The 25,116-nt window shown below is 46.1% G+C and overlaps 1 protein-coding gene across 1 annotated transcript in view; it reads right to left on the bottom strand.

The window, feature by feature from the left end:
* LOC146007617 (glutathione S-transferase P 1-like) overlaps positions 1-25,116 on the bottom strand; it is a 74,479-nt gene that overhangs the window by 38,664 nt on the left and 10,699 nt on the right. Inside the window, exons 2-3 of the mRNA XM_083146102.1 lie at positions 11,371-11,406; positions 6,252-6,364 (exon numbers count right to left, since the gene is read on the bottom strand). Coding sequence (XP_083002228.1) covers positions 6,252-6,364; positions 11,371-11,406 — 149 coding nt within the window. The remainder of the gene's footprint in view (positions 1-6,251; positions 6,365-11,370; positions 11,407-25,116) is intronic.

Below are 25,116 nucleotides of genomic sequence, written 5' to 3'. Positions count from 1 at the left end.
GTGTCACCAAGGCACCCTGCCTGGCCCCAGCCAATCCGTGCCTATTCCCAGCAGCACCCTTGGCGGCAGCAGCACCACTGACTCGGCCGTCCCGCATTTCCCCCTAGCACAGTGCGCATCAAGAGACGCCATGTGGCCCGGAGACAGCCCCATCCGTGTGCTCCGAGCTGCCCCCAGACACCGACTGCCCCACCTGCATGTAGCAGAGCCAGGCAGCGGCACATCAGCGGGACCAGAGGCCCCAGATGCCAGGCGCATCTCCCAGGTAGCAGGCGGGAGGGTGGGACAGGCAGCACGGGCGCGGCATGGGTTAGGCTGAGCAGCAACAAGGAAAAGATAAAGAAGGAGAGCAAGGAAAAGAGCGGAGCAGAGGGAGAGATAAACAACTTAAGGAGTAAACAATTTGTGTGTCTTCACAAAGAGGCCGATCACATCACTTCCTGTCCTCTCCTAGCCTGCCTACTCCTCCCCTTTTACCCCCATTGGCTATTCCCTACCTCATCAGATATCATGACTAACAAAATGCTACTTAGCGACAGCATCACAGAACCCTTCAGTGGTTTATGTCACCTCCATGCTTAATTAGCTATCGGTTTTCTTTCATGAAAAAATAACCACACTGATGGTTATTTATTTATTTTATTTACAGTTTCTTATATAGCACAGCATATTCCGTTGAGCTTTACAATTGGTTATTATTTCCAATTCCTACAGAAACCGAATGATGTACCAAGGTGTCATGCAAGCATAAGCTGAGTACAGTAATAGTGTGGGCACAACTTCTGAAGGGTGTTGCCAGTGGCGGCACCAGAGGAGGGGCTGCAGCACAGTCCAAAACACATTAGGGGATCCATACCAACTGCCATTTTGAATTGACTCACTGGCAGTTGATGTGGTTCCCCGATTTGAATTTTGGACTGTGCTGCAGCCCCACCTCTGGAGCTGCCACAGGGTGTTACTATTTTTGAGGATGAAGAGTAATACGGCACTTTCAGAGCTCGTACACCCATGCTGATTGGGTACACAGGGTCTTATAGAACTACAAGTGCCAGCATACCCATGGCTGCAAAAGAATGTACTTCTAAATAAATACAAATAAACATTCCTCTTTGACCAATTTATTATTCACCTGAATAAAAAATAAAAAAAAGAACACCATTGAAAAGCTGGTCACAAACTAGTACAGATTAGCTTTGCTCTGATTTTTCAAGGTGTCAGAAAACTGCGGTTAGACTGGTTCTGGGCGATAGATCTACAGTGTCTTGATAGGCTATCAATAAGTCGGAGCTAATAGGTCGACACAGACAAAATGTCAACATGCAATAAGTTGACACAGACAAAAGATCAAAAATGTATTTGGTCGACAGTGGCAAAATAGATTAACATGGTCAAAAGGTTAACACAAGCAAACTGTCGACATGAATCTTTCTGGGGGGGGGCTTTTTTCCTACGTGGACTACAATTGCGAATGGTAAAGACATTAGTGTAATGTAATTTGGAGTCCATGTCAACAGATGTCGACATTGACACCAATGAATGTAAAAACTCAAACTTTTTCACGTGTTGACTTTTTACATGTCGACATTTTGACCATTGGCGACCCACTGAATGTTGACCTTTTTCATGTGCCAACCTTTTGACTATCAACCAATAGTGGTTGACCTATGGACTGTCTAGACACAGTCTATCTAATAATCCACACCCATGTTAGACTCCCTTCATCAAATGGCAATGAACTGTATTGAACTTCATTCAGCTAATAATTATTAACCCAAAACCCAGCACAAAGCTGCTTTTTCAAGGCAGAAAGAATTTTTCTTTCAAACCCGATTCTCGCAGGGATCTCAGTCCTATACCAAACAAGCTGGTACTGGGTTACATTATAACGGGATCTGATCAGTTTTCCTTTCTGATGGAGTCTGGGCTTCCACTCACTTTATCACCCCACTTGAACAATTAGTCTAGTCCAGGGGTCCTCAAACTATTTTACTCTGGGACCCCATCAGACAATAAAAATAATTACAGGATCCCAGCAAGTTACTGCAGAAGGTCATCACATCACATGTGTAGTCAGCAGACGGCACATGCATGGCAGCATTGTGGAGGCATAGAGTGATGGGAGGAGTCTAAACTAACAGACAATTTAACAGATTTTTCAGACTCATTGAATCACTGAGTATGATTAGAAAGGTTATCAGCCTGATGGTCAGCAACATGGAGTTGCGACCCCATGTTGAGATGGTGGGGACCCGCTTTGGGGTCAGGACCTACAGTTTGAGAACCTAGGGTTACCACCTAGTCCCTTTAATTCCGGACACATATTAATTACACAGGTTCTGTGGCTGGCTGACTTCAAGACTCCACTTCACCTGATTTTAAACTGCCACAGAACCTGTGTAATTAACATGTGTCCGGAATTAAAGGGACTAGGTGGTAACCCTATGAGAACCGCTGGTCTAGTCTAAGAGTGCTAGTAATAGTTCATCTATAACCAGTGCCCATAGTCTAGACCAGTGGTAGCCAACCCTAGCCCTCGAGAGCTACCAACAGTGCACATTTTCCAGACAACCTAGCTGCTGCACAGCTGCAATCAATAATCACTGACACATTTTAAAAGATACACAGATGGAGCTAATTAGCTCACTTGTGATTCTGTGAGGAGACCTGCAAAACATGCACTGTTGGTAGCTCTCGAGGACTAGGGTTGGCTACCCCAGGTCTAGACTAAAGGTGCCCATACACTTATCCAATTTGGGCGGCTGATTTCACATGATTCCCGATGGATCAGGCCAAATCGGAAGAGTTTGAAATCCCATCAAACCCGATGCGCGGTCCCATGCGAACCAGGTCGGTCCCTACAGATTGAACCTGATGCATGTTGAATCTATCAGATCGGATCCATCAGCAGCACATCGCGGGTGCTTTTTAGCACCCAAAATGTGTTGGTCTGATCCGTAGGTGTGCGCTATGTGCAGAGGCAGGCAGAGGCAGGGTCTGGGCTGTGTTGAGCACCTGGGTGGGGTGAGGTAACCGAGCTTTGTGGTGTGTGTGTGTGGGGGGGTGTGGTGGTGTCTGGGAAGCACTGAGCGAACCTGTCCTGCGAGAGACCTCTCAGCCAAACAACGGCCGGCCTGTCTTGAATTTTTTTTTTATTCTGCTACCACTACCTGCAGGACAGGTCCACTCAGCACTCCTATATATCATTAATGAATATATTAAACAAGGTGGGTCCCAATATTGAACCTTGCGGTGCTCCACTTTGGACCTTACCCAGCTGGAATGTATGCCATTTACCACCACTCTCTGTCCCCAATTGTGCAACCAGTTTTTAATCCAATTACAAATTTTATCTCATAACCCTAAATTACCTAGTTTCATTAATAACCTTTTATGAGGCACCGTGTAAAAAGCTTTAGCGAAATCAAGCAGTATTACATCAACAGATTTCCCCAAGTCCAGCCCAATACTGACTTCCTCATAGAAGCTAATTAAATTAATCTGACATGATCTATTTTTGACAAACCCATGCTGAGCCTTACATATCACTTTCTCCTGTTCTAAGAAATTTAGCATTCTATCTCTTATTATTCCTTCCAATATTTTCCCCACAATGGATGTAAGGCTGACCGGTCTATAATTTTCAGGGTTAGTTTTGCTACCTTTCTTCCATATTGGTACTACGTTAGCTATGCACCAGTCCATTGGTACCATTCCCGAGTTTATTGATTCCTCAAATATCAGATATAATGTTAGTGCTATGACTGAACTCAATTATTTTAGAATCCTAGAGTGTATTTCATCTGGGCCAGGAGATTTGTTACTATTTAGGTTCTGTAATCTATTTTTGACAATTTCCTCACTCAAACATACAATTTGGGAGCAATCAAATGGCGAGCATTTAATCTGTGGGTAGATCTTCTGAAGATTCTTCCCTTGTAAATACTGTCTCCTCCAAGGCGGCGGCCATTTTTGAAGAGGCCGTCGCTTTACATTGGAGCCGCTAGGAAGCCTGCTTTTTGCAGCTGGACCCGGAGGCGGCGTCTGCGGCGGTGGGGGTCAGCCAAGCCCAGTACATACCTTGGGCCGGTATTTACTGGGCTTGGCTGACCCCCACCGCCGCAGACGCCGCCTCCGGGTCCAGCTGCAAAAAGCAGGCTTCCTAGCGGCTCCAATGTAAAGCGACGGCCTCTTCAAAAATGGCCGCCGCCTTGGAGGAGACAGACACTAGAGGTACTGCAATACCTCTAGTGTCCATCAGAGGATAACAGCGCGGCCAGGAAGTGCGGATTCGGGTAGCGCTGGCGCGCTAAATGGATCAATTCAGGCATAGAGCATGTACCTCAATAAAAGGCAAAGCAATATGGTGGGGTGTAGCCCTGCAACGATGTGACTGTTGGGTGCAGTGGTTCTCTGATGCCCGGATGACTCAGAGGACCTCCCGTCCTCCTCAAAGATATGTTCTGCAGCGGCAGCCGTAGTGAGTACACCACACACAGGGTTGGGGAGGAGACATCGATGGGAAGAGGCTGGGGATGTTTGAGCAGGGCAGCAGCAGGGGCAAAGTCTATATAACCCCAGCACACAGTGCATGGCCTATTCCTCTCCTCAATATTGTCTCCTTGTCAAAGTGCAGACAAAGTGTGCAGTGGGTCCCGCTTCTCTTTTATGGCCTTCCAGCTCCTGATGCCTGTCTCTATGCCACCTCCACCTATTACCATGCCCTCATCAACCTGTCTCCATGCCCCCCATGCCTGTCCCCATGACAACCCTGCCTCTGTTTCCATGCTCTCTATGTCCCATCTGCCTGTCTCCATGACCCCTCTGTCTCCATGACCCCTCTGCCTTTCTCCATGCCACCCAGGGGTGGATTGGCTTGCTGGGACACCATGCCAAATTACGGTCAGCTGGTACTATTGCCATCTCAGAGGCCTCCCATCACTCAATTGTCAGGCCGTTGCTGTCATCGGTAGTGTTAATCGAGAGCTTCTGCGCGTATCAGTCAAGGAAATATGGCCGCTTTTGGACCAAATGCACATGCGCACATTACGGTGTGGGGCATTATGTGTAATTGGCATTACGGTGTGTGGCATTATGTGTAATGGGCATTACTGTGTGTGGCATTATGTTTAGTTGTCATTGCAGTGTTGGCATTATGTGTAATGGGCATTACGGTGTGTGGCATTATGTGTAATGGGCATTACTGTGTGTGGCATTATGTTTAGTTGTCATTGCAGTGTTGGCATTATGTGTAATGGGCATTACGGTGTGTGGCATTATGTGTAATGGGCATTACAGTGTAAATTTTTGCAACGCGCCTTCGGTGCGCACTGTCCCCATTGCGGATGTATGTGTGTGGGGAAATAATTGTTTAGTCCTTGCTGCATACTGGAGGGGAGAGGGTAGAGGGGCGAAACAATGGCAGTGGTTGTGGGCCACTTGCTTGTGTTGCCCCCCAGGCTGAATGTTGCCAGCCAGCCCCTGGTTGGTGCATTTGTGCGCATGTCCAAACCCAACTGCGAGCGGCTACTGTGATTTACAATGTTGCCAAGGCGTTCACAGAGGGGAGGGATGGGGGTGGACGTGGGTGATGCTGGCGATGGGAGCACACAGCGTTTCATAGGTGTCCCCATGATAATGCTGAGCGTTCACATGACATCTTGTCTTCGTCCAACGCCTGCAAATACACTGACTTATATTTGCAAGTCCAGGGACCGACCATCGAATGATTACTCCTGCTACGGGCCCATGCGAGGGGATGTGTGTTCATAACACATCCCCTTGCATGGTTGCTAGTGTATATAGCGGTGTGTGGGGGAGGGGTGGACTTGGTAAGCTGCAATCATTGCAGCTTACTGAGAAAACCAGGAGCAGGCCCCTTAGGAATTCCATGCATACTGACCCTATCAGTCAGAACTATTCATCTTGTATTTTGTCTAGAGAATGGGACTAGCAGGGAAAGTGGCCTCCGTGAGTGTCTGAGGAAAAAGTGTAATGGATAATATCGCAGGGAAGATTAGTAATTAGCAATAAAGTTTTACTTAGGGAAGATATTAAACCACTTGTATCAAGCTTCAAATAGTGATAAGTGGTGACAAAAGTGACAAGCAGCCAATCAGCTCCTACTTGTCATTTTTCAAACCCAGCCTGTAACATGGCAGTTAGGAGCAGATTGGCTGGTTGTTTATCACTCTCCACCCTATCACATTTTGAAGCTTGATTCATCCGGCCGTAAAATCTATCGTTTTTCTTACCGCGTTTTTCTTCAGGTCTCCTTTGCCTGCAGCCCAATCATCCATTGGCACTTCAACGTCTGTCCATGAGAAACCATTGTCTGCCAGCAGCAGCCTTATTGGTTCACCTCTCCCTGACAAGAAAACAAAACAAAAAAAAACCCCGTAAAACTGTTAGGCCTGTTACCTCAACCAAAGCAAAATAAGAAAAAAAAGAAAAAGCAGTAGCAAACAGCAGTATTATAGAAAGACTATGCGGAATCTGTCCCCTGCTGCCAATTCAGAGATGCATGGTCTCCTAAACATTTGTTCAACTGGACATATACGCAAGACAAATATTGCACATGTGCAGATCTGGTCCTTTGTCATTGGACGCAGTTGGCTGCAGACATCAGATAAGTGGGCATCACTTTACAAAATGTGGGTAAGTGATAGTCTAGAACTGTTTGGGGGTGATAAGTGGGCATCATCTTACAAAATGTGGGTATACTGAGGCAAGGGTCTGCTTATTCCAATGTAGCTTCATTAGCTCCGGCATCATGAAAACCCCAGCCAGCCTGAGTAACCAGAGGTTTAAGCTGGGTACACATTAGATGATATTTTTGACTACGTGCCCAATTCTGACAGATTACAACTTTAAAATTGTTCACATCTCCAATGTGTACACTAATTGCACTATTGCATGCTCCCATGAGTCATCCGTCTCATCTTCAGGTTGTTGTGCATGTAGCTCAATCTGATCTTATTGCCAACGATTTTCAGCACATCATGCAGTGTGTATGGGTTACCTACATATAAACCTAATATACAGCTAACACCAGAAAGATGCACAATAAATCGTTAGGTAATTTGTAAGGTTGCACAGTGTGTACAGATGGAGCGCCTTTCAGCCAGCGCCGGGGCTCGCCAGAATGCCCCCACTGGGACGCCCGTGCGTCCCAGTTTTCGGGCGGTGGTGGATGGGAACTCTGCACATCTCCGCTTCAGGGAGAAGGGCAGGGTTAGGTAGGGTGTAGGGAGGTGGCGGGACCAACGGGGAGCTCCGTTGGAAGGGGACACACGAGCGTCTCATGCATGGGCGTCCCCTTCCGGCAGCAGGTGGGGGCTGTCGGTTGGCGATCCAACTGCCAGACCCCTGCTGAATGACAGTGGCTCCATCGGTATACATACCTCTCAACTGTCCCGATTTTCATGGGCAGTCCCTTTTTTTAAGACTGTTCCACGTCCCACCACCCGGGGCTGGCAAGGTCCCATGCTTGGGGGCAGTTGGGAGTCCTGCTAAGCTGAGCAGTTTGGAATAGATGATCTTCTCCTGGAGAAGAGGTATTGGGGGCATGGCCAGCAGTTCAAAGGCCGCCACCCATTCGCAAGGGCGATTCCCTCGCAGGGCCTGCAAATGGATGTTACACATCCAAATGGGTGCTTTTTAAATATATATGATCCTTTGCAGCAGCCTAACCTAACCCTCCACCCCTGTTGTTTACCATAACACTCCCCGTTAGTGCCTCAACCTAACCCCTGTACCCGCCTCCTTCACCTAACCCACTCCCCCCTGGAGCCTAGTCCTTATTCCCCCCACTAGTACCTAAACTCTTCCTCCCTTCCCCAGCTGCACACTAACGCTCTCCATATACTCAGCAATATCGGCTGTCAGTGTTGTGGTATCGGCATCCAGAAACTTTTTGAAGTTCTAGATGCAGGTATACTGATCACCGGCATCCTGATATATATAGAGGTGTAGGGGGAAATTTACTAAAGGAAATTTGTAAAAAATAGGAGTATTTGTATCCAGAAATACACTTATTTTTGACATTTACTATCCCGAAAATACGGCAATTCGTATTCGTATTGATAGCACATCAATACGAATACGAATTGCCGTATTTTCGGAATAGTAAATGTCAAAAATAAGTGTATTTCTGGATACAAATATACCTACTTTTTTACAAATTTCCTTTAGTAAATTTCCCCCGTAGTGTGGACTCATGGCTCCTGGAGCAAGTTCTAGATCTAGAGATGCCCAAACCAGTTTACAGCCACTACCAGTTTTACTGTTACTGGTCTCTTCTTTTCATGTAAAGGGCCAATGTATTTTATTTTTGTTACCTGTGGGGACCAGTTAGATTGTTCCACTAGGGGGGTGACAGAGTTAGGCTACGGTGGGGGAGGGGGGTTTAGGGTTATGCTACGGGAAGTGAGGGTTAAGTTTAGGCACATAGAAGGGAGTTAGGGATAAGGGAGTTATGCTGTGGGCCTGGGAGGGGATAGGTTTAGGCACTAGGGTTAAGGTCAGGCTGTAGAGGGAGGGGGAGGTAAGACTTCTACAAGGGAGGATTAGGGCTCAGGGGCAGGGGGAGGGTAAGTATACTTACCTGACCCTTGTCGGAATTCCCTCGTTCAGGATGTCTGTGTCATTATTCTGATAGCCAGCATCCGTATCTATTTCATACTATGGGGGTTATGGAGGGGCCCAGGGTGCTGGGCTGAGCCATTTGAATATGGGAACGCCCAGCGGGGGTTATTCTGGTTCTCTCCTTCTGGCAAATTTTTTCTTAAATGGACAAAAACCATGTGCACTGCAGGGGGGCAGATAATTAGATTTAGGTGAGTAATTTTGTTTCTGTGCAGGGAAAATACTGACTGCTTTATTTTTACACTGCAATATAGATCTCACTTTGAAGTAAAACCCCACCGAAATTGAATTCTCTCTGCACAAGTTACATCTGCCCCACCCGCAGTGCACATGGTTTTGTCCAATTGAGAAGGAATTTGCCAGAAGGCTTGAACCAGAATAACCCCCTATATACACATACTGTATATAGTTTCATTCATTATTTAATTTCTAACAAAAAGTAGCTTACTTTTATTGAGCTCCCCTGGCTGCACTCAGCCCTTACTATACTGCACTCAGCCTGCTGGTCAGCTCCTCCAGTCACAGCAGCTCTCTTCTAGTTCTGGGAGACAGACAGTTTGCTGGTGCAGGGAGACTTGCAGTTACACAATTACACCTGCCCCAGCGTTGATCCGTGGTCGGTCGCAGGGCCCATTCATAGAGGAGAGCCCGCGGTTACTTATCCCCTGTGACCCCCCCCACTTCCCCTGCAACCACTCATGGACCCGCCTCTGCCCGCTGCATCTACACAGCAAGGGCTGCAGGCACAGTCTCCCCTTCAATGAATTCCGTCCACCCGACACTTCTTCCAGGTCCTGATCGCTGAGTCCCGGCAGCAAGGGTCCCGGAGGCAGACAGACAGCGTAAGCTCCAATGCAGGGCACAGCTAAAAGAACAGGGGAGGGTAGACTGCTGCGCTGGGCACTTCACATGTACAGATGTTTCAATTACTTTAGGCCAGTGGTTCCCAAACTGTGCGCCTAGGCTCCCTGGGGTGCCTTGGAGCACTTGCAGGGGTGCCTCAAGTTGGTGATCCAGAATCAATGCAAGATATGGTGAATGAAATAGGAAAAATCAGTGCTTTTGGCTTCCAGTTAAGAATATGTGGGGTAAACAGAAGTGAATCATGTTTCTCACCACATAAGTGGACCTAAGGAAAACATTTAAATCACAACTAATTTAATATTTTTCCTGAAATTAGTAACCAATTTTTGGCCATGGGGTGCCGTAAAAAATATTCTGATACTTTAGGGTGCCTCGATTCAAAAAGTTTGGGAACCCCTGCTTTAGGCTGTTTCCTGAACTTGCAGTGATTGGTGTTTCAGTAAGGGACAGCAAAGAATAGACACAGGGGGGGTTTCTGGGTACTTGGAAACCCCTCTGCATGTGCTACTGGAACGCCCATGAAACGCTGTGTGTCCACCACCCTGCGCCTCTCCATGGGGTTTCCCTGCCCACACACTTGGGTGCATGCGCCCAGTGAACACTCTGTACGCCATGTCCGCATGCGTCCTGCATCTGAACATGCGTAGATTCAAAACATTGCTCCATCATGTGAACGCACGGGGGGAGCGAATGGACCAGAATGACCCCCTTAATATGTACCTAGCATTACTCAAATGATCTCATGTATTATCAGATCTGAGTACAGCCGGGTACTTCAGATGCAGTGAGTAGATGATCACAAAAGCAAGCAAAACAAATCCATCAGGAAAAACTACAGTTTTTTGCTCCCGATGTTTCATCACAACAAATTGGATGGGATACGGTCACTAGGTTGACAAGCATTAGGTCGACACCACTAGGTCGACATGACTGAAGGTTGACATGACTGAAGGTTGACATGACTGAAGGTCAATATGCAGGAAGGTTGACAAGGTCATTAGGTCGACACAAGCATTAGGTTGACATGGGGAAAGTCGACGTGGCTTTTTTCACATTTGTTTTGGAACAGACATGTGCCGACAGGCGGTATTTCATGCCTTGCCATCCACTAGGGTGTGGTAGGAGAATAAAATAGTAGCGAGGCACCGAGCCAGAAGCAAGGTGAGCGGACGCGGTGCTATGTTTCAGTGTCCATTGGGTCAAAAAAACTGAAAACCCCATGTCGACCTTTTTGACTGTCGACCTTCCCCATGTCAGCCTAATGCTTGTATTGACCTAACCCATGATGACCTTTAGTCATGTTGACCTAATTGCTGTCTATACAATGATCCATATCCCCCTATAAGTGCTATTCTGAACACCAATTGATATAGTCCAAGACTTGTCTCGCGCTGCCCCCCTGCACTGGAACAACCTCCCGCCACCCATCAGGCTATCTGATTCCCTTACCTCCTCCAAGCGCTCCCTCAAAACCCACTTTTTTTGACTAGCCTATCCCTCCTCCTAACCTCCGTTCCTACTTATCCTGTTGTTTTTCGTTCGTCCACCCACCTATTTTTAGTATGTTAACGCTTATGAGTAGGGTCCTCCTTCCTCACGTACTCACCCTACCTCTTTACCTCACCTGTGCTCCTGTCCTGTTCTTCCCTTCCTCTACTTCATCTTCAGTCTCCTCGACAATTTTGACACCTACTTCTGAACTGATGCTGATTTTAGTTCTACCAGCTATACCCCTATTTATGCTGCATTTTTCAACACACCCTGTACGTTACCTTGTCATTTGTTTTTTTGTTTGCTATGTACGGCGCTGCGGACACTTTGCGGCGCCTTATAAATAAACGTACTACTACTACTACTATTTACCTCTTACGGGGAAGTATGTCAGTTTGTAGGAAGACACTGCAGGAATAATATATAAACAAGTCAAAAATGATAATCAGAGTAAACATTAACCTCTAACAAATGACAATGGATGCGCATCATACATTAGAATTAGCCTGACACCCTCTACATTCCCCGAACACTAATTCTATACCGCAGGAGCTGTTAAAACCATTCAAATTACTCCGGTGGATATTTTTGGTTTGCATTAAAGCTCATTGGATACTAGTGACACAGGAAATGAATAATGCCTGCGAGACCCAGAAACTTGTGTTTTTAAGAAAAGTCCATGTAGACCATGGATGGGGAACCTTCAGCCCTCCAGTTGTTGTTGAACTATACATCCCAGCATGCCCTGCAACAGTTGTAGCATGGCCACATAGCAAAACTGTAACAAGGCATGCTGGAATGTGTAGTTTCACAACAGCTGGAGGGCCGAAGGTTCCCCATCCCTGATGTAGACAGAGACGTGGCAATTTAAGATATGGAGAAACAATACTAGGCAGCCTTAATAAGAATCTAATTCGTAAATATGGAGAAATGTTACATGATTATTGGTGTGATATGCAGAGCTGGGGAAAACAGCAAATGTAACACTTTAATAGGATACAGCAAGGTTGCCGACTTTTACAGTCTCCTCTCCGTGAGAACCCTGCAGAGGAGACGGTCAGCAGCACTTCTGGGGGCGGGGCCTGATGGAGACATCGTCAGGCCCTGCCCCCAGTAATGCAAATCCCACAATATGCAGGTCTCTGATGAGGGGGGGGGGGGCTGAATACACACAATTTGCCTATTTAGCCACGCCCCTTCAGCAGGAAACCGCGAATAGCATCAATTTAATGCTTCTGCCACCAGGGGGATGCTGGTGGGAAGGGGGTTCGCCGGAACCCAGGAGGGTTGCCCACCTTTCCGGAGGGCCGGGAGGGGGACCTGATTTTCGGGAGCCTCCCAGCCATTCGGGGAGGGTTGGCAAGCCTGGGATACAGCCTCTGTTTTAAATAAATCATGCCAAAAGAAAATACATCAACAATAACAATGATAACAAGAAGAAGAATATAGGGGTTTATTCTGGTTCAGGTGGCTGGGGCGTAAGCGTACGTTCCTGTTTTTTTTTTTATCTGCGCATGCGCATACGCAGACGCGACGACTCCACAACGCTCACGGACGGGTCTTTCCGTGTGAAAAAACCTGTCCGCAAGAGTACGGTCATTGTGGGCAGCATAGGGGCGTGTTGAGGGGAGCGGCCGAAATAATGAGGGAAACTGGGCGTAAACATGGGCGTACACGGGGGTGTGTACAATAAATGTACGGTGCTACTACCGCTCCATCGGGTAAAGCACCGTTCATTTCGGACACAAAACAGGCCGCCGCCAACCGCCACCTCAGACCACCCCTACAGATACCGCATGAGAGCGGACGGCTGGGTCTGCTAATTAACTCTGATTACTACTCAAACACATACACCTGAATGTAATAACCAATGCTGCAGCCTATTAAGTCCAAACCATTATTTCACTACCTGCAAGCCACACACAGCACTCAAACACATTGGAAGCTTATCTTTCTACACTTCTCTACATGTAAAGGTTTGTTTAATTTAAGGTAAGAATCATTTTAAGACCTGCTTATATATGCTAAGGTAGGTATTTTTTAAACATTTATACACATTCAATAAGTGTTTTCATATACTTTAAACAGTAGCACACTCAATCTACACAAGTCGACATGTGTCAACGTTTTCACTCTAATACAAACATTTTAATTTTTAAATTTAGCTAAACTTATATAAACCACATCTAAGAGCTACAAGGATGTGCCAGCGATGTTCTAAGGCCATGGCCACTATTTAGCACACAATCTTTGTATAGTACCCAAAATACATAACTGTAACACTTTCTGATCTGCTATGAATTGGATTTTACTACACTCTGGATGTAAAATGCCACCAATCACATTATTGCAATCACATCTCTATAGCAAAGGATTCCTACATCTGCTTATGACACAGAAAAATCATATATATTAACCCCTTCCCGACATTTGACGTACATTTACGTCATGGCCGGGATGTACTTCCCAACACATGACGTAAATGTACGTCATGGCTTTAAACTGTCACCGCGTCTATAGACGCGGTGACAGTTTAAACATGTCTGCTGTCCCTGACAGCAGACATGTCCCTGCATGCCCAGGGGGGGCTGCGATGCCGCCCCCCCGTCGGCGATCGCTGTGATTGGCTGTTCAGTGTGAACAGCCAATTACAGCGTTTTCTGTGTCACCGGCGAATAACGTTCGCCGGTGACACAGGGATCGGTGGTGATTGGTGCTGTAAAGTACAGCACCAATCACCACGGGGTGTAAGGGTGACACTGGTGTCACCCCACCTCACCCCACCCGCCCCCAAAGGCCGTGATTGGTTCGTCGGACCGATGGACCAATCACAGCCATGGAGGGGGATTTAAACTAACGGTGACTGCACTGCAGACGCCATTCCGGTCTGGAATTGCGCGCAGTGCGGTCACCGTGCCAATCTGCCGTTTTACTGACCTGATCCTTGCAAATACTTACCTGATCACAGCTTGTAGCGTTCCTGGAGCTTGTGACTTCCTGTGTTGTGCTGTGCTGTGTTGTGCTGCTGTGCTGCTGCAGTGTGTTCCAGTTATAGATAGAGAGAGATAGAGAGAGAGAGATAGAGAGAGATAGAGAGGGCTAGTGACAGAGAGTGCTATATTTTGTGCTGCTGCAGTGTGATAGAGTTATAGATAGAGAGATAGAGAGAGATAGAGAGAGATAGAGAGATAGTGACAGATTGTGCTATATATTTTTTATATATATACAGCTGTGCTGCGTGTGCAACTGACTGCTGCCCCCCCCTTTTGTGCTGATCAGTATAAATTAACTGATCAGCAACTTTTTGGGGGCACAGGTTTTTTTTATATATATACCTGTCAGTGCTGCTGCTGCAGTGTCATAGAGTGGTAGATAGTGAGAGATAGAGAGATAGAGAGAGATAGTGATAGAAAGTGCTATATTTTGTGTCTGCTGCCCCCCTTTTGTGCACCCCCAACAACTTTTTGGGGGTGCAGGGGTTATTTTTTATATATATAACTGTCAGTGCTGCTGCTGCAGTGTCATAGAGTGATAGATAGTGAGAGATAGAGAGAGATAGAGAGAGATAGAGAGATAGTGACAGAGAGTGATAGAGAGTGCTATATTTTGTGTCTGCTGCCCCCCCCTTTTGTGCTGATCACTATATCTGAGGTGAACTTTTTGGGGGTGCAGAGGTTTTTTTTTTAATATATACCTGCCAGTTGCACTGTCAGTTGCACCAAAGGTTGTGCACCTGCTGCCCCTCACTGGTAATCAGTGTCGCATCACTGATCACCTTTTTTTTTTTTTTTGAGGGTGCTGTGGGGTCTTTTTTTAATTTTTTTTGATCAAATTTTTTTGATCAAATTCCTGTTGCCTTTGAGCGCTGTTCAGTGACGGACGTTACTGACCAACATCTGAGCTCAATTTTTGGCGCAGGACCTTTTTTTTTTTTTTTTTTTTGCACTACATACACACTACACACTACATTGAAATAAAGTTTGTAACCCCCCTACACTATACACGTGTTGAAACATTTCACTACCAGAAACACAAAAATAAAAATGGCATCCCAAATGTCATCCCAAATGTCATCCCAAATGTCATCCCAGTCATCCAGAAGAATGTATTCAGCGGAGGAGGCATATGCCATGCTTGCCTCTGACTCTGACACAGCCAGTGAGGCAAGCGGGGAATTTGAAGGATTCATCTTAAGCTCCTCTTCCTCCTCTAGTGATGAGGGACCCCCTCAAAGACGCCCCCGTAGAGCAGCTGAGACCCCCCCCCAATAATTGATCTCGTATGGACCCCACCACCAGACAATTTTGAGCCCCAGGTTCCTGAGTTTTTGGCCATCCCAGGAATCCAATTTGATTCCACAGGTCTCAGAGAAATTGACTTTTTCAAATTATTTTTCTCTGATGATTTTATAAATTTAATGGTGGACCAAACTAATTTATATGCCCAGCAGTTTATTGCTCAAAACCCCACGTCATCATTTGCTAGGTGGACCCCTGTAGATGCAGTAGAGATGATGACGTTTTGGGGTCTGGTGTTTCATATGGGCATAGTAAAAAAGCCAGAAATTAGGCAATATTGGAGTACAGATGTTCTGTACAGCACCCCACTTTACCGTATGGCCATGACCCGGAATCGTTTTGAGTTAATCCTTAAATTTTTGCATTACAACGATAATGCACAGTGCCCACCCAGAGATGATCCCACCTTTGACCGGCTATTCAAAGTCAGGCCGGTCATTGATCACTTCAGTGCCAAATTTGAAGAGATGTACATCCCAGATAAATTCATTTGCATAGACGAGTCCCTTATACATTTTAAAGGAAGGGTTAAATTCCGCCAGTACCTTCCCAGTAAGAGGGCAAGGTATGGCATAAAAATGTATAAGCTGTGTGAAAGCACCTCAGGGTACACCCACCGGTTTAGGGTATATGAAGGGAAGGATTCAAGAATTGAACCGCCAGAATGCCCCCCCTCCCTCGTAGGTGTTAGTGGAAAAATTGTCTGGGATTTAGTGCACCCCTTCCTGGATAAAGGTTATCACCTCTATGTGGATAACTTTTACACCAGCATCCCCCTGTTTAAGGCCCTTGGTTCAAGAGGTACAGCAGCTTGCGGTACTGTGCGCAAGAACCAAAGTGGCCTCCCAAAAACGCACATTGCCCAAGTAATGAGAAGGGGTGAAAGCAGGGGAATATGCACCGAAAATATGTTGTTGGTCAAATATAAGGACAAGAGGGATGTCCTTATACTGACAACAATTCACGGAGACAGTACCACCTCCGTCCCTGTACGAGGTACCAGTACCCACACCTCCAAACCTAATTGTATCCTGGATTACAATAGGTACATGGGCGGAGTGGATCTTTCAGATCAGGTACTGAAGCCGTACAGTGCCCTGCGGAAAACAAAAATCTGGTACAAGAAGCTGGCCGTGTATATCATCCAGATGGCACTGTATAACGCTTACGTGCTATTCCGTTCTACCAGCCAGAGGGGGACATTTATGCACTTTCAAGAGGAAGTCATAAAGGCCCTTATTCTGATTCGGTCGGTACGGCCCGCGTGCGGCCGTACCGCCGATGTTTTTGTTCTGCACATGCGCAGAGGTCATTCTGCGCATGTGCAGCCCCCTTCGCCGCAGACGGATTTCGTCCGCCGCAAAGGGGGCGTATAGGGGCGTGAGGGGCTTCAGCCCCTCATTTCCCTATGTGTACGCCCCGCGTTTCATGGGCGTTCCCATGCAAACGCGGGGCGTGTGCATGGTAATGAGGGCATGACGCCCTCATTACCATGACATGGGGGCGGAAAGCTGACGTCGCCGGATGTCAGCTTTCAGCCCCCTTTCAAGCTCCCACACGGACGATTGTCCGTGTGGTCTGAGCTTGCGGGAGCTGCCGCGGCGTGCGGGCCTGCCTTCGATGGTCGTCGACCATCGAAGGCAGGGGGCAGCTCCCACCATGGTGGAGGCGTAGCCTCCACCATTTTTGTACGGATCGCCAGCCGTCCGTGTACGGACGGCCGTGGCGATCCGTCGGGTGGGCGGGGACTGGTTTGTGCGGTCAGAGCCCCGTGTGCGGCTCTGACCGCACCAACCAGAATAAGGGCCAAAGGGCCTAATATTTGGGAACCAGCAGGCAGAGGGCCCCAGTACTTCTAGTACTGGCCCCCGTATTGTACCAGGGCAGCATTTTCCTGATGAAATCCCCTCCACTGGAAAAAAGGGCAGGACACAAAAAGGTGCAAAGTTTGCTATAAAAAGGGAATAAGAAAGCAAACTATTTTCAAGTGTGACACTTGCCCCGACAAACCCGGCCTATGTATAAAGGAGTGTTTTAAAATATACCACACATCTATGGATTATTAGGTTCATCATTTCACCGTGCTTCGGGGGTCTTGCTAATGCCACATAGCACCCACCATTCATTCCACCAGAATCTGAGCTGCAAAATCCAAAAATCACTCCTTCCCTTCTGAGTCCTGTCATGCACCCAACTGGTATTTTTTGGTCACATGTGAGGCATTGCCGCACTCGGGAGAAATTGGGGCACAGATTTTGGGGTGCTTTTTCTCCTTCATACCTTCTGAAAATGAAAAATTTTGAGCCAGAACTGCATTTTTGTGTAAAAAAATGTAATTTTTCATTTTCACTGCCCAGTTGTATCAAAATTGGTGAAACCCCTGGGGGTTTGAAATGTACACTATACCCCTAGATGAATTCCCTGAGGGGTGTAGTTTGCAAAATGGGGTCACTTGTGGGGGGGTTCCACTGTATTGGTTCTTCGGGGGTCTTGCTAATGCGACATAGCACCCACCAAAATTCCACCAGAATCTGAGCTGCAAAATCCAAATATCACTCCTTCCCTTCTGAGTCCTGCCATTTTTTGGTCACACATGAAGCATTGCCGTACTCGGGAGAAATTGGGGCACAGATTTTGGGGTGCTTTTTCTCCTTCATACCTTCTGAAAATGAAAAATTTTGAGCCAGAACTGCATTTTTGTGTAAAAAAATGTAATTTTTCATTTTCACTGCCCAGTTGTATCAAAATTGGTGAAACCCCTGGGGGTTTGAAATGTACACTATACCCCTAGATGAATTCCCTGAGGGGTGTAGTTTGCAAAATGGGGTCACTTGTGGGGGGGTTCCACTGTATTGGTGCTTCGGGGGTCTTGCTAATGCGACATAGCACCCACCAAAATTCCACCAGAATCTGAGCTGCAAAATCCAAATATCACTCCTTCCCTTCTGAGTCCTGCCATTTTTTGGTCACACATGAAGCATTGCCGTACTCGGGAGAAATTGGGGCACAGATTTTGGGGTGCTTTTTCTCCTTCATACCTTCTGAAAATGAAAAATTTTGAGCCAGAACTGCATTTTTGTGTAAAAAATTTAATTTTGCATTTTCACTGCCCAGTTGTACCACAATTGGTGAAACCCCTGGGGGTTTGAAATGTACACTATACCCCTAGATGAATTCCCTGAGGGGTGTAGTTTGCAAAATGGGGTCACTTGTGGGGGGGTTCCACTGTATTGGTGCTTCGGGGGTCTTGCTAATGCCACATAGCACCCACCATTCATTCCACCAGAATCTGAGCTGCAAAATCCAAAAATCACTCCTTCCCTTCTGAGTCCTGCCATGCACCCAACTGGTATTTTTTTGTCACATGTGAGGCATTGCCGTACTCGGGAGAAATTGGGGCACAGATTTTGGGGTGCTTTGTCTCCTTCATTCCTTGTGAAAATGACAAATTTGGAGCCAGAACTGCATTTTTGTGTAAAACAATTTAATTTTTCATTTTCACTGCCCAGTTGTATCAAAATTGGTGAAACCCCTGGGGGTTTGAAATGTACACTATACCCCTAGATGAATTCCCTGAGGGGTGTAGTTTGCAAAATGGGGTCACTTGTGGGGGGGTTCCACTGTATTGGTGCTTCGGGGGTCTTGCTACTGCGACATAGCACCCACCAAAATTCCACCAGAATCTGAGCTGCAAAATCCAAATATCACTCCTTCCCTTCTGAGTCCTGCCATTTTTTGGTCACACATGAAGCATTGCCGTACTCGGGAGAAATTGGGGCACAGATTTTGGGGTGCTTTTTCTCCTTCATACCTTCTGAAAATGAAAAATTTTGAGCCAGAACTGCATTTTTGTGTAAAAAAATGTAATTTTTCATTTTCACTGCCCAGTTGTATCAAAATTGGTGAAACCCCTGGGGGTTTGAAATGTACACTATACCCCTAGATGAATTCCCTGAGGGGTGTAGTTTGCAAAATGGGGTCACTTGTGGGGGGGTTCCACTGTATTGGTGCTTCGGGGGTCTTGCTAATGCGACATAGCACCCACCAAAATTCCACCAGAATCTGAGCTGCAAAATCCAAATATCACTCCTTCCCTTCTGAGTCCTGCCATTTTTTGGTCACACATGAAGCATTGCCGTACTCGGGAGAAATTGGGGCACAGATTTTGGGGTGCTTTTTCTCCTTCATACCTTCTGAAAATGAAAAATTTTGAGCCAGAACTGCATTTTTGTGTAAAAAATTTAATTTTTCATTTTCACTGCCCAGTTGTACCACAATTGGTAAAACCCCTGGGGGTTTGAAATGTACACTATACCCCTAGATGAATTCCCTGAGGGGTGTAGTTTGCAAAATGGGGTCACTTGTGGGGGGGTTCCACTGTATTGGTGCTTCGGGGGTCTTGCTAATGCGACATAGCACCCACCAACATTCCACCAGAATCTGAGCTGCAAAATCCAAAAATCACTCCTTCCCTTCTGAGTCCTGCCATGCACCCAACTGGTATTTTTTGGTCACATGTGAGGCATTGCCGTACTCGGGAGAAATTGGGGCACAGATTTTGGGGTGCTTTGTCTCCTTCATTCCTTGTGAAAATGACAAATTTGGAGCCAGAACTGCATTTTTGTGTAAAAAAATGTAATTTTTCATTTTCACTGCCCAGTTGTATCAAAATTGGTGAAACCCCTGGGGGTTTGAAATGTACACTATACCCCTAGATGAATTCCCTGAGGGGTGTAGTTTGCAAAATGGGGTCACTTGTGGGGGGGTTCCACTGTATTGGTGCTTCGGGGGTCTTGCTAATGCCACATAGCACCCACCATTCATTCCACCAGAATCTGAGCTGCAAAATCCAAAAATCACTCCTTCCCTTCTGAGTCCTGCCATGCACCCAACTGGTATTTTTTGGTCACATGTGAGGCATTGCCGTACTCGGGAGAAATTGGGGCACAGATTTTGGGGTGCTTTTTCTCCTTCATACCTTCTGAAAATGAAAAATTTTGAGCCAGAACTGCATTTTTGTGTAAAAAAATGTAATTTTTCATTTTCACTGCCCAGTTGTATCAAAATTGGTGAAACCCCTGGGGGTTTGAAATGTACACTATACCCCTAGATGAATTCCCTGAGGGGTGTAGTTTGCAAAATGGGGTCACTTGTGGGGGGGTTCCACTGTATTGGTTCTTCGGGGGTCTTGCTAATGCGACATAGCACCCACCAAAATTCGACCAGAATCTGAGCTGCAAAATCCAAATATCACTCCTTCCCTTCTGAGTCCTGCCATTTTTTGGTCACACATGAAGCATTGCCGTACTTGGGAGAAATTGGGGCACAGATTTTGGGGTGCTTTTTCTCCTTCATACCTTCTGAAAATGACAAATTTTGAGCCAGAACTGCATTTTTGTGTAAAAAAATGTAATTTTTCATTTTCACTGCCCAGTTGTATCAAAATTGGTGAAACCCCTGGGGGTTTGAAATGTACACTATACCCTTAGATGAATTCCCTGAGGGGTGTAGTTTGCAAAATGGGGTCACTTGTGGGGGGGTTCCACTGTATTGGTGCTTCGGGGGTCTTGCTAATGCCACATAGCACCCACCATTCATTCCACCAGAATCTGAGCTGCAAAATCCAAAAATCACTCCTTCCCTTCTGAGTCCTGCCATGCACCCAACTGGTATTTTTTGGTCACATGTGAGGCATTGCCGTACTCGGGAGAAATTGGGGCACAGATTTTGGGGTGCTTTGTCTCCTTCATTCCTTGTGAAAATGACAAATTTGGAGCCAGAACTGCATTTTTGTGTAAAAAAATTTAATTTTTCATTTTCACTGCCCAGTTGTATCAAAATTGGTGAAACCCCTGGGGGTTTTAAATGTACACTATACCCCTAGATGAATTCCCTGAGGGGTGTAGTTTGCAAAATGGGGTCACTTGTGGGGGGGTTCCACTGTATTGGTGCTTCGGGGGTCTTGCTAATGCGACATAGCACCCACCAAAATTCCACCAGAATCTGAGCTGCAAAATCCAAATATCACTCCTTCCCTTCTGAGTCCTGCCATTTTTTGGTCACACATGAAGCATTGCCGTACTCGGGAGAAATTGGGGCACAGATTTTGGGGTGCTTTTTCTCCTTCATACCTTCTGAAAATGAAAAATTTTGAGCCAGAACTGCATTTTTGTGTAAAAAAATGTAATTTTTCATTTTCACTGCCCAGTTGTATCAAAATTGGTGAAACCCCTGGGGGTTTGAAATGTACACTATGCCCCTAGATGAATTCCCTGAGGGGTGTAGTTTGCAAAATGGGGTCACTTGTGGGGGGGTTCCACTGTATTGGTGCTTCGGGGGTCTTGCTAATGCGACATAGCACCCACCAAAATTCCACCAGAATCTGAGCTGCAAAATCCAAATATCCCTCCTTCCCTTCTGAGTCCTGCCATTTTTTGGTCACACATGAAGCATTGCCGTACTCGGGAGAAATTGGGGCACAGATTTTGGGGTGCTTTTTCTCCTTCATACCTTCTGAAAATGAAAAATTTTGAGCCAGAACTGCATTTTTGTGTAAAAAATTTAATTTTTCATTTTCACTGCCCAGTTGTACCACAATTGGTAAAACCCCTGGGGGTTTGAAATGTACACCATACCCCTAGATGAATTCCCTGAGGGGTGTAGTTTGCAAAATGGGGTCACTTGTGGGGGGTTCCACTGTATTGGTGCTTCGGGGGTCTTGCTAATGCGACATAGCACCCACCAACATTCCACCAGAATCTGAGCTGCAAAATCCAAAAATCACTCCTTCCCTTCAGAGTCCTGCCATGCACCCAACTGGTATTTTTTGGTCACAAGTGAGGCATTGCCGTACTCGGGAGAAATTGGGGCACAGATTTTGGGGTGCTTTGTCTCCTTCATTCCTTGTGAAAATGACAAATTTGGAGCCAGAACTGCATTTTTGTGTAAAAAAATGTAATTTTTCATTTTCACTGCCCAGTTGTATCAAAATTGGTGAAACCCCTGGGGGTTTGAAATGTACACTATACCCCTAGATGAATTCCCTGAGGGGTGTAGTTTGCAAAATGGGGTCACTTGTGGGGGGGTTCCACTGTATTGGTGCTTTGGGGGTCTTGCTAATGCGACATAGCACCCACCAAAATTCCACCAGAATCTGTGCTGCAAAATCCAAATATCACTCCTTCCCTTCTGAGTCCTGCCATGCACCCAACTGGTATTTTTTGGTCACATGTGAGGCATTGCCATACTCGGGAGAAATTGGGGCAAAGATTTTGGGGTGCTTTGTCTCCTTCATTCCTTGTGAAAATGAAAAATTTTGAGCCAGAACTGCATTTTTGTGTAAAAAAATGTAATTTTTCATTTTCACTGCCCAGTTGTATCAAAATTGGTGAAACCCCTGGGGGTTTGAAATGTACACTATACCCCTAGATGAATTCCCTGAGGGGTGTAGTTTGCAAAATGGGGTCACTTGTGGGGGGGTTCCACTGTATTGGTGCTTCGGGGGTCTTGCTAATGCGACATAGCACCCACCAACATTCCACCAGAATCTGAGCTGCAAAATCCAAAAATCACTCCTTCCCTTCTGAGTCCTGCCATACACCCAACTGGTATTTTTTGGTCACATATGAGGCATTGCCGTACTCGGGAGAAATTGGGGCACAGATTTTGGGGTGCTTTGTCTCCTTCATTCCTTGTGAAAATGACAAATTTGGAGCCAGAACTGCATTTTTGTGTAAAAAAATGTAATTTTTCATTTTCACTGCCCAGTTGTATCAAAATTGGTGAAACCCCTGGGGGTTTGAAATGTACACTATACCACTAGATGAATTCCCTGAGGGGTGTAGTTTGCAAAATGGGGTCACTTGTGGGGGGGTTCCACTGTATTGGTGCTTTGGGGGTCTTGCTAATGCGACATAGCACCCACCAAAATTCCACCAGAATCTGTGCTGCAAAATCCAAATATCACTCCTTCCCTTCTGAGTCCTGCCATGCACCCAACTGGTATTTTTTGGTCACATGTGAGGCATTGCCATACTCGGGAGCAATTGGGGCACAGATTTTGGGGTGCTTTGTCTCCTTCATTCCTTGTGAAAATGAAAAATTTTGAGCCAGAACTGCATTTTTGTGTAAAAAATGTAATTTTTCATTTGCACAGCCCAGTTGTATCAAAATTGGTGAAACCCCTGGGGGTTTGAAATGTACACTATACCCCTAGATGAATTCCCTGAGGGGTGTAGTTTGCAAAATGGGGTCACTTGTGGGGGGGTTCCACTGTATTGGTGCTTCGGGGGTCTTGCTAATGCGACATAGCACCCACCAAAATTCCACCAGAATCTGAGCTGCAAAATCTAAATATCACTCCTTCCCTTCTGAGTCCTGCCATTTTTTGGTCACACATGAAGCATTGCCGTACTCAGGAGAAATTGGGGCACAGATTTTGGGGTGCTTTTTCTCCTTCATACCTTCTGAAAATGAAAAATTTTGAGCCAGAACTGCATTTTTGTGTAAAAAAATGTAATTTTTCATTTTCACTGCCCAGTTGTATCAAAATTGGTGAAACCCCTGGGGGTTTGAAATGTACACTATACCCCTAGATGAATTCCCTGAGGGGTGTAGTTTGCAAAATGGGGTCACTTGTGGGGGGGTTCCACTGTATTGGTGCTTCGGGGGTCTTGCTAATGCGACATAGCACCCACCAAAATTCCACCAGAATCTGAGCTGCAAAATCCAAATATCACTCCTTCCCTTCTGAGTCCTGCCATTTTTTGGTCACACATGAAGCATTGCCGTACTCGGGAGAAATTGGGGCACAGATTTTGGGGTGCTTTTTCTCCTTCATACCTTCTGAAAATGAAAAATTTTGAGCCAGAACTGCATTTTTGTGTAAAAAATTTAATTTTTCATTTTCACTGCCCAGTTGTACCACAATTGGTGAAACCCCTGGGGGTTTGAAATGTACACTATACCCCTAGATGAATTCCCTGAGGGGTGTAGTTTGCAAAATGGGGTCACTTGTGGGGGGGTTCCACTGTATTGGTGCTTCGGGGGTCTTGCTAATGCCACATAGCACCCACCATTCATTCCACCAGAATCTGAGCTGCAAAATCCAAAAATCACTCCTTCCCTTCTGAGTCCTGCCATGCACACAACTGGTATTTTTTGGTCACATGTGAGGCATTGCCATACTCGGGTGAAATTGGGGCACAGATTTTGGGGTGCTTTGTCTCCTTCATTCCTTGTGAAAATGACAAATTTGGAGCCAGAACTGCATTTTTGTGTAAAAAAATGTAATTTTTCATTTTCACTGCCCAGTTGTATCAAAATTGGTGAAACCCCTGGGGGTTTGAAATGTACACTATACCCCTAGATGAATTCCCTGAGGGGTGTAGTTTGCAAAATGGGGTCACTTGTGGGGGGGTTCCACTGTATTGGTGCTTCGGGGGTCTTGCTAATGCGACATAGCACCCACCAAAATTCCACCAGAATCTGAGCTGCAAAATCCAAATATCACTCCTTCCCTTCTGAGTCCTGCCATTTTTTGGTCACACATGAAGCATTGCCGTACTCGGGAGAAATTGGGGCACAGATTTTTGGGGTGCTTTTTCTCCTTCATACCTTCTGAAAATGAAAAATTTTGAGCCAGAACTGCATTTTTGTGTAAAAAAATGTAATTTTTCATTTTCACTGCCCAGTTGTATCAAAATTGGTGAAACCCCTGGGGGTTTTAAATGTACACTATACCCCTAGATGAATTCCCTGAGGGGTGTAGTTTGCAAAATGGGGTCACTTGTGGGGGGGTTCCACTGTATTGGTGCTTCGG

The sequence above is a fragment of the Crinia signifera genome, chromosome 6 (assembly GCF_055691185.1).
Source record: "Crinia signifera chromosome 6, ASM5569118v1, whole genome shotgun sequence".
NCBI lineage: Eukaryota > Metazoa > Chordata > Amphibia > Anura > Myobatrachidae > Crinia > Crinia signifera.
The sequence above is the reverse complement of the archived record's forward strand: the minus strand, read 5'-3'. Positions and strand labels throughout refer to the sequence as shown.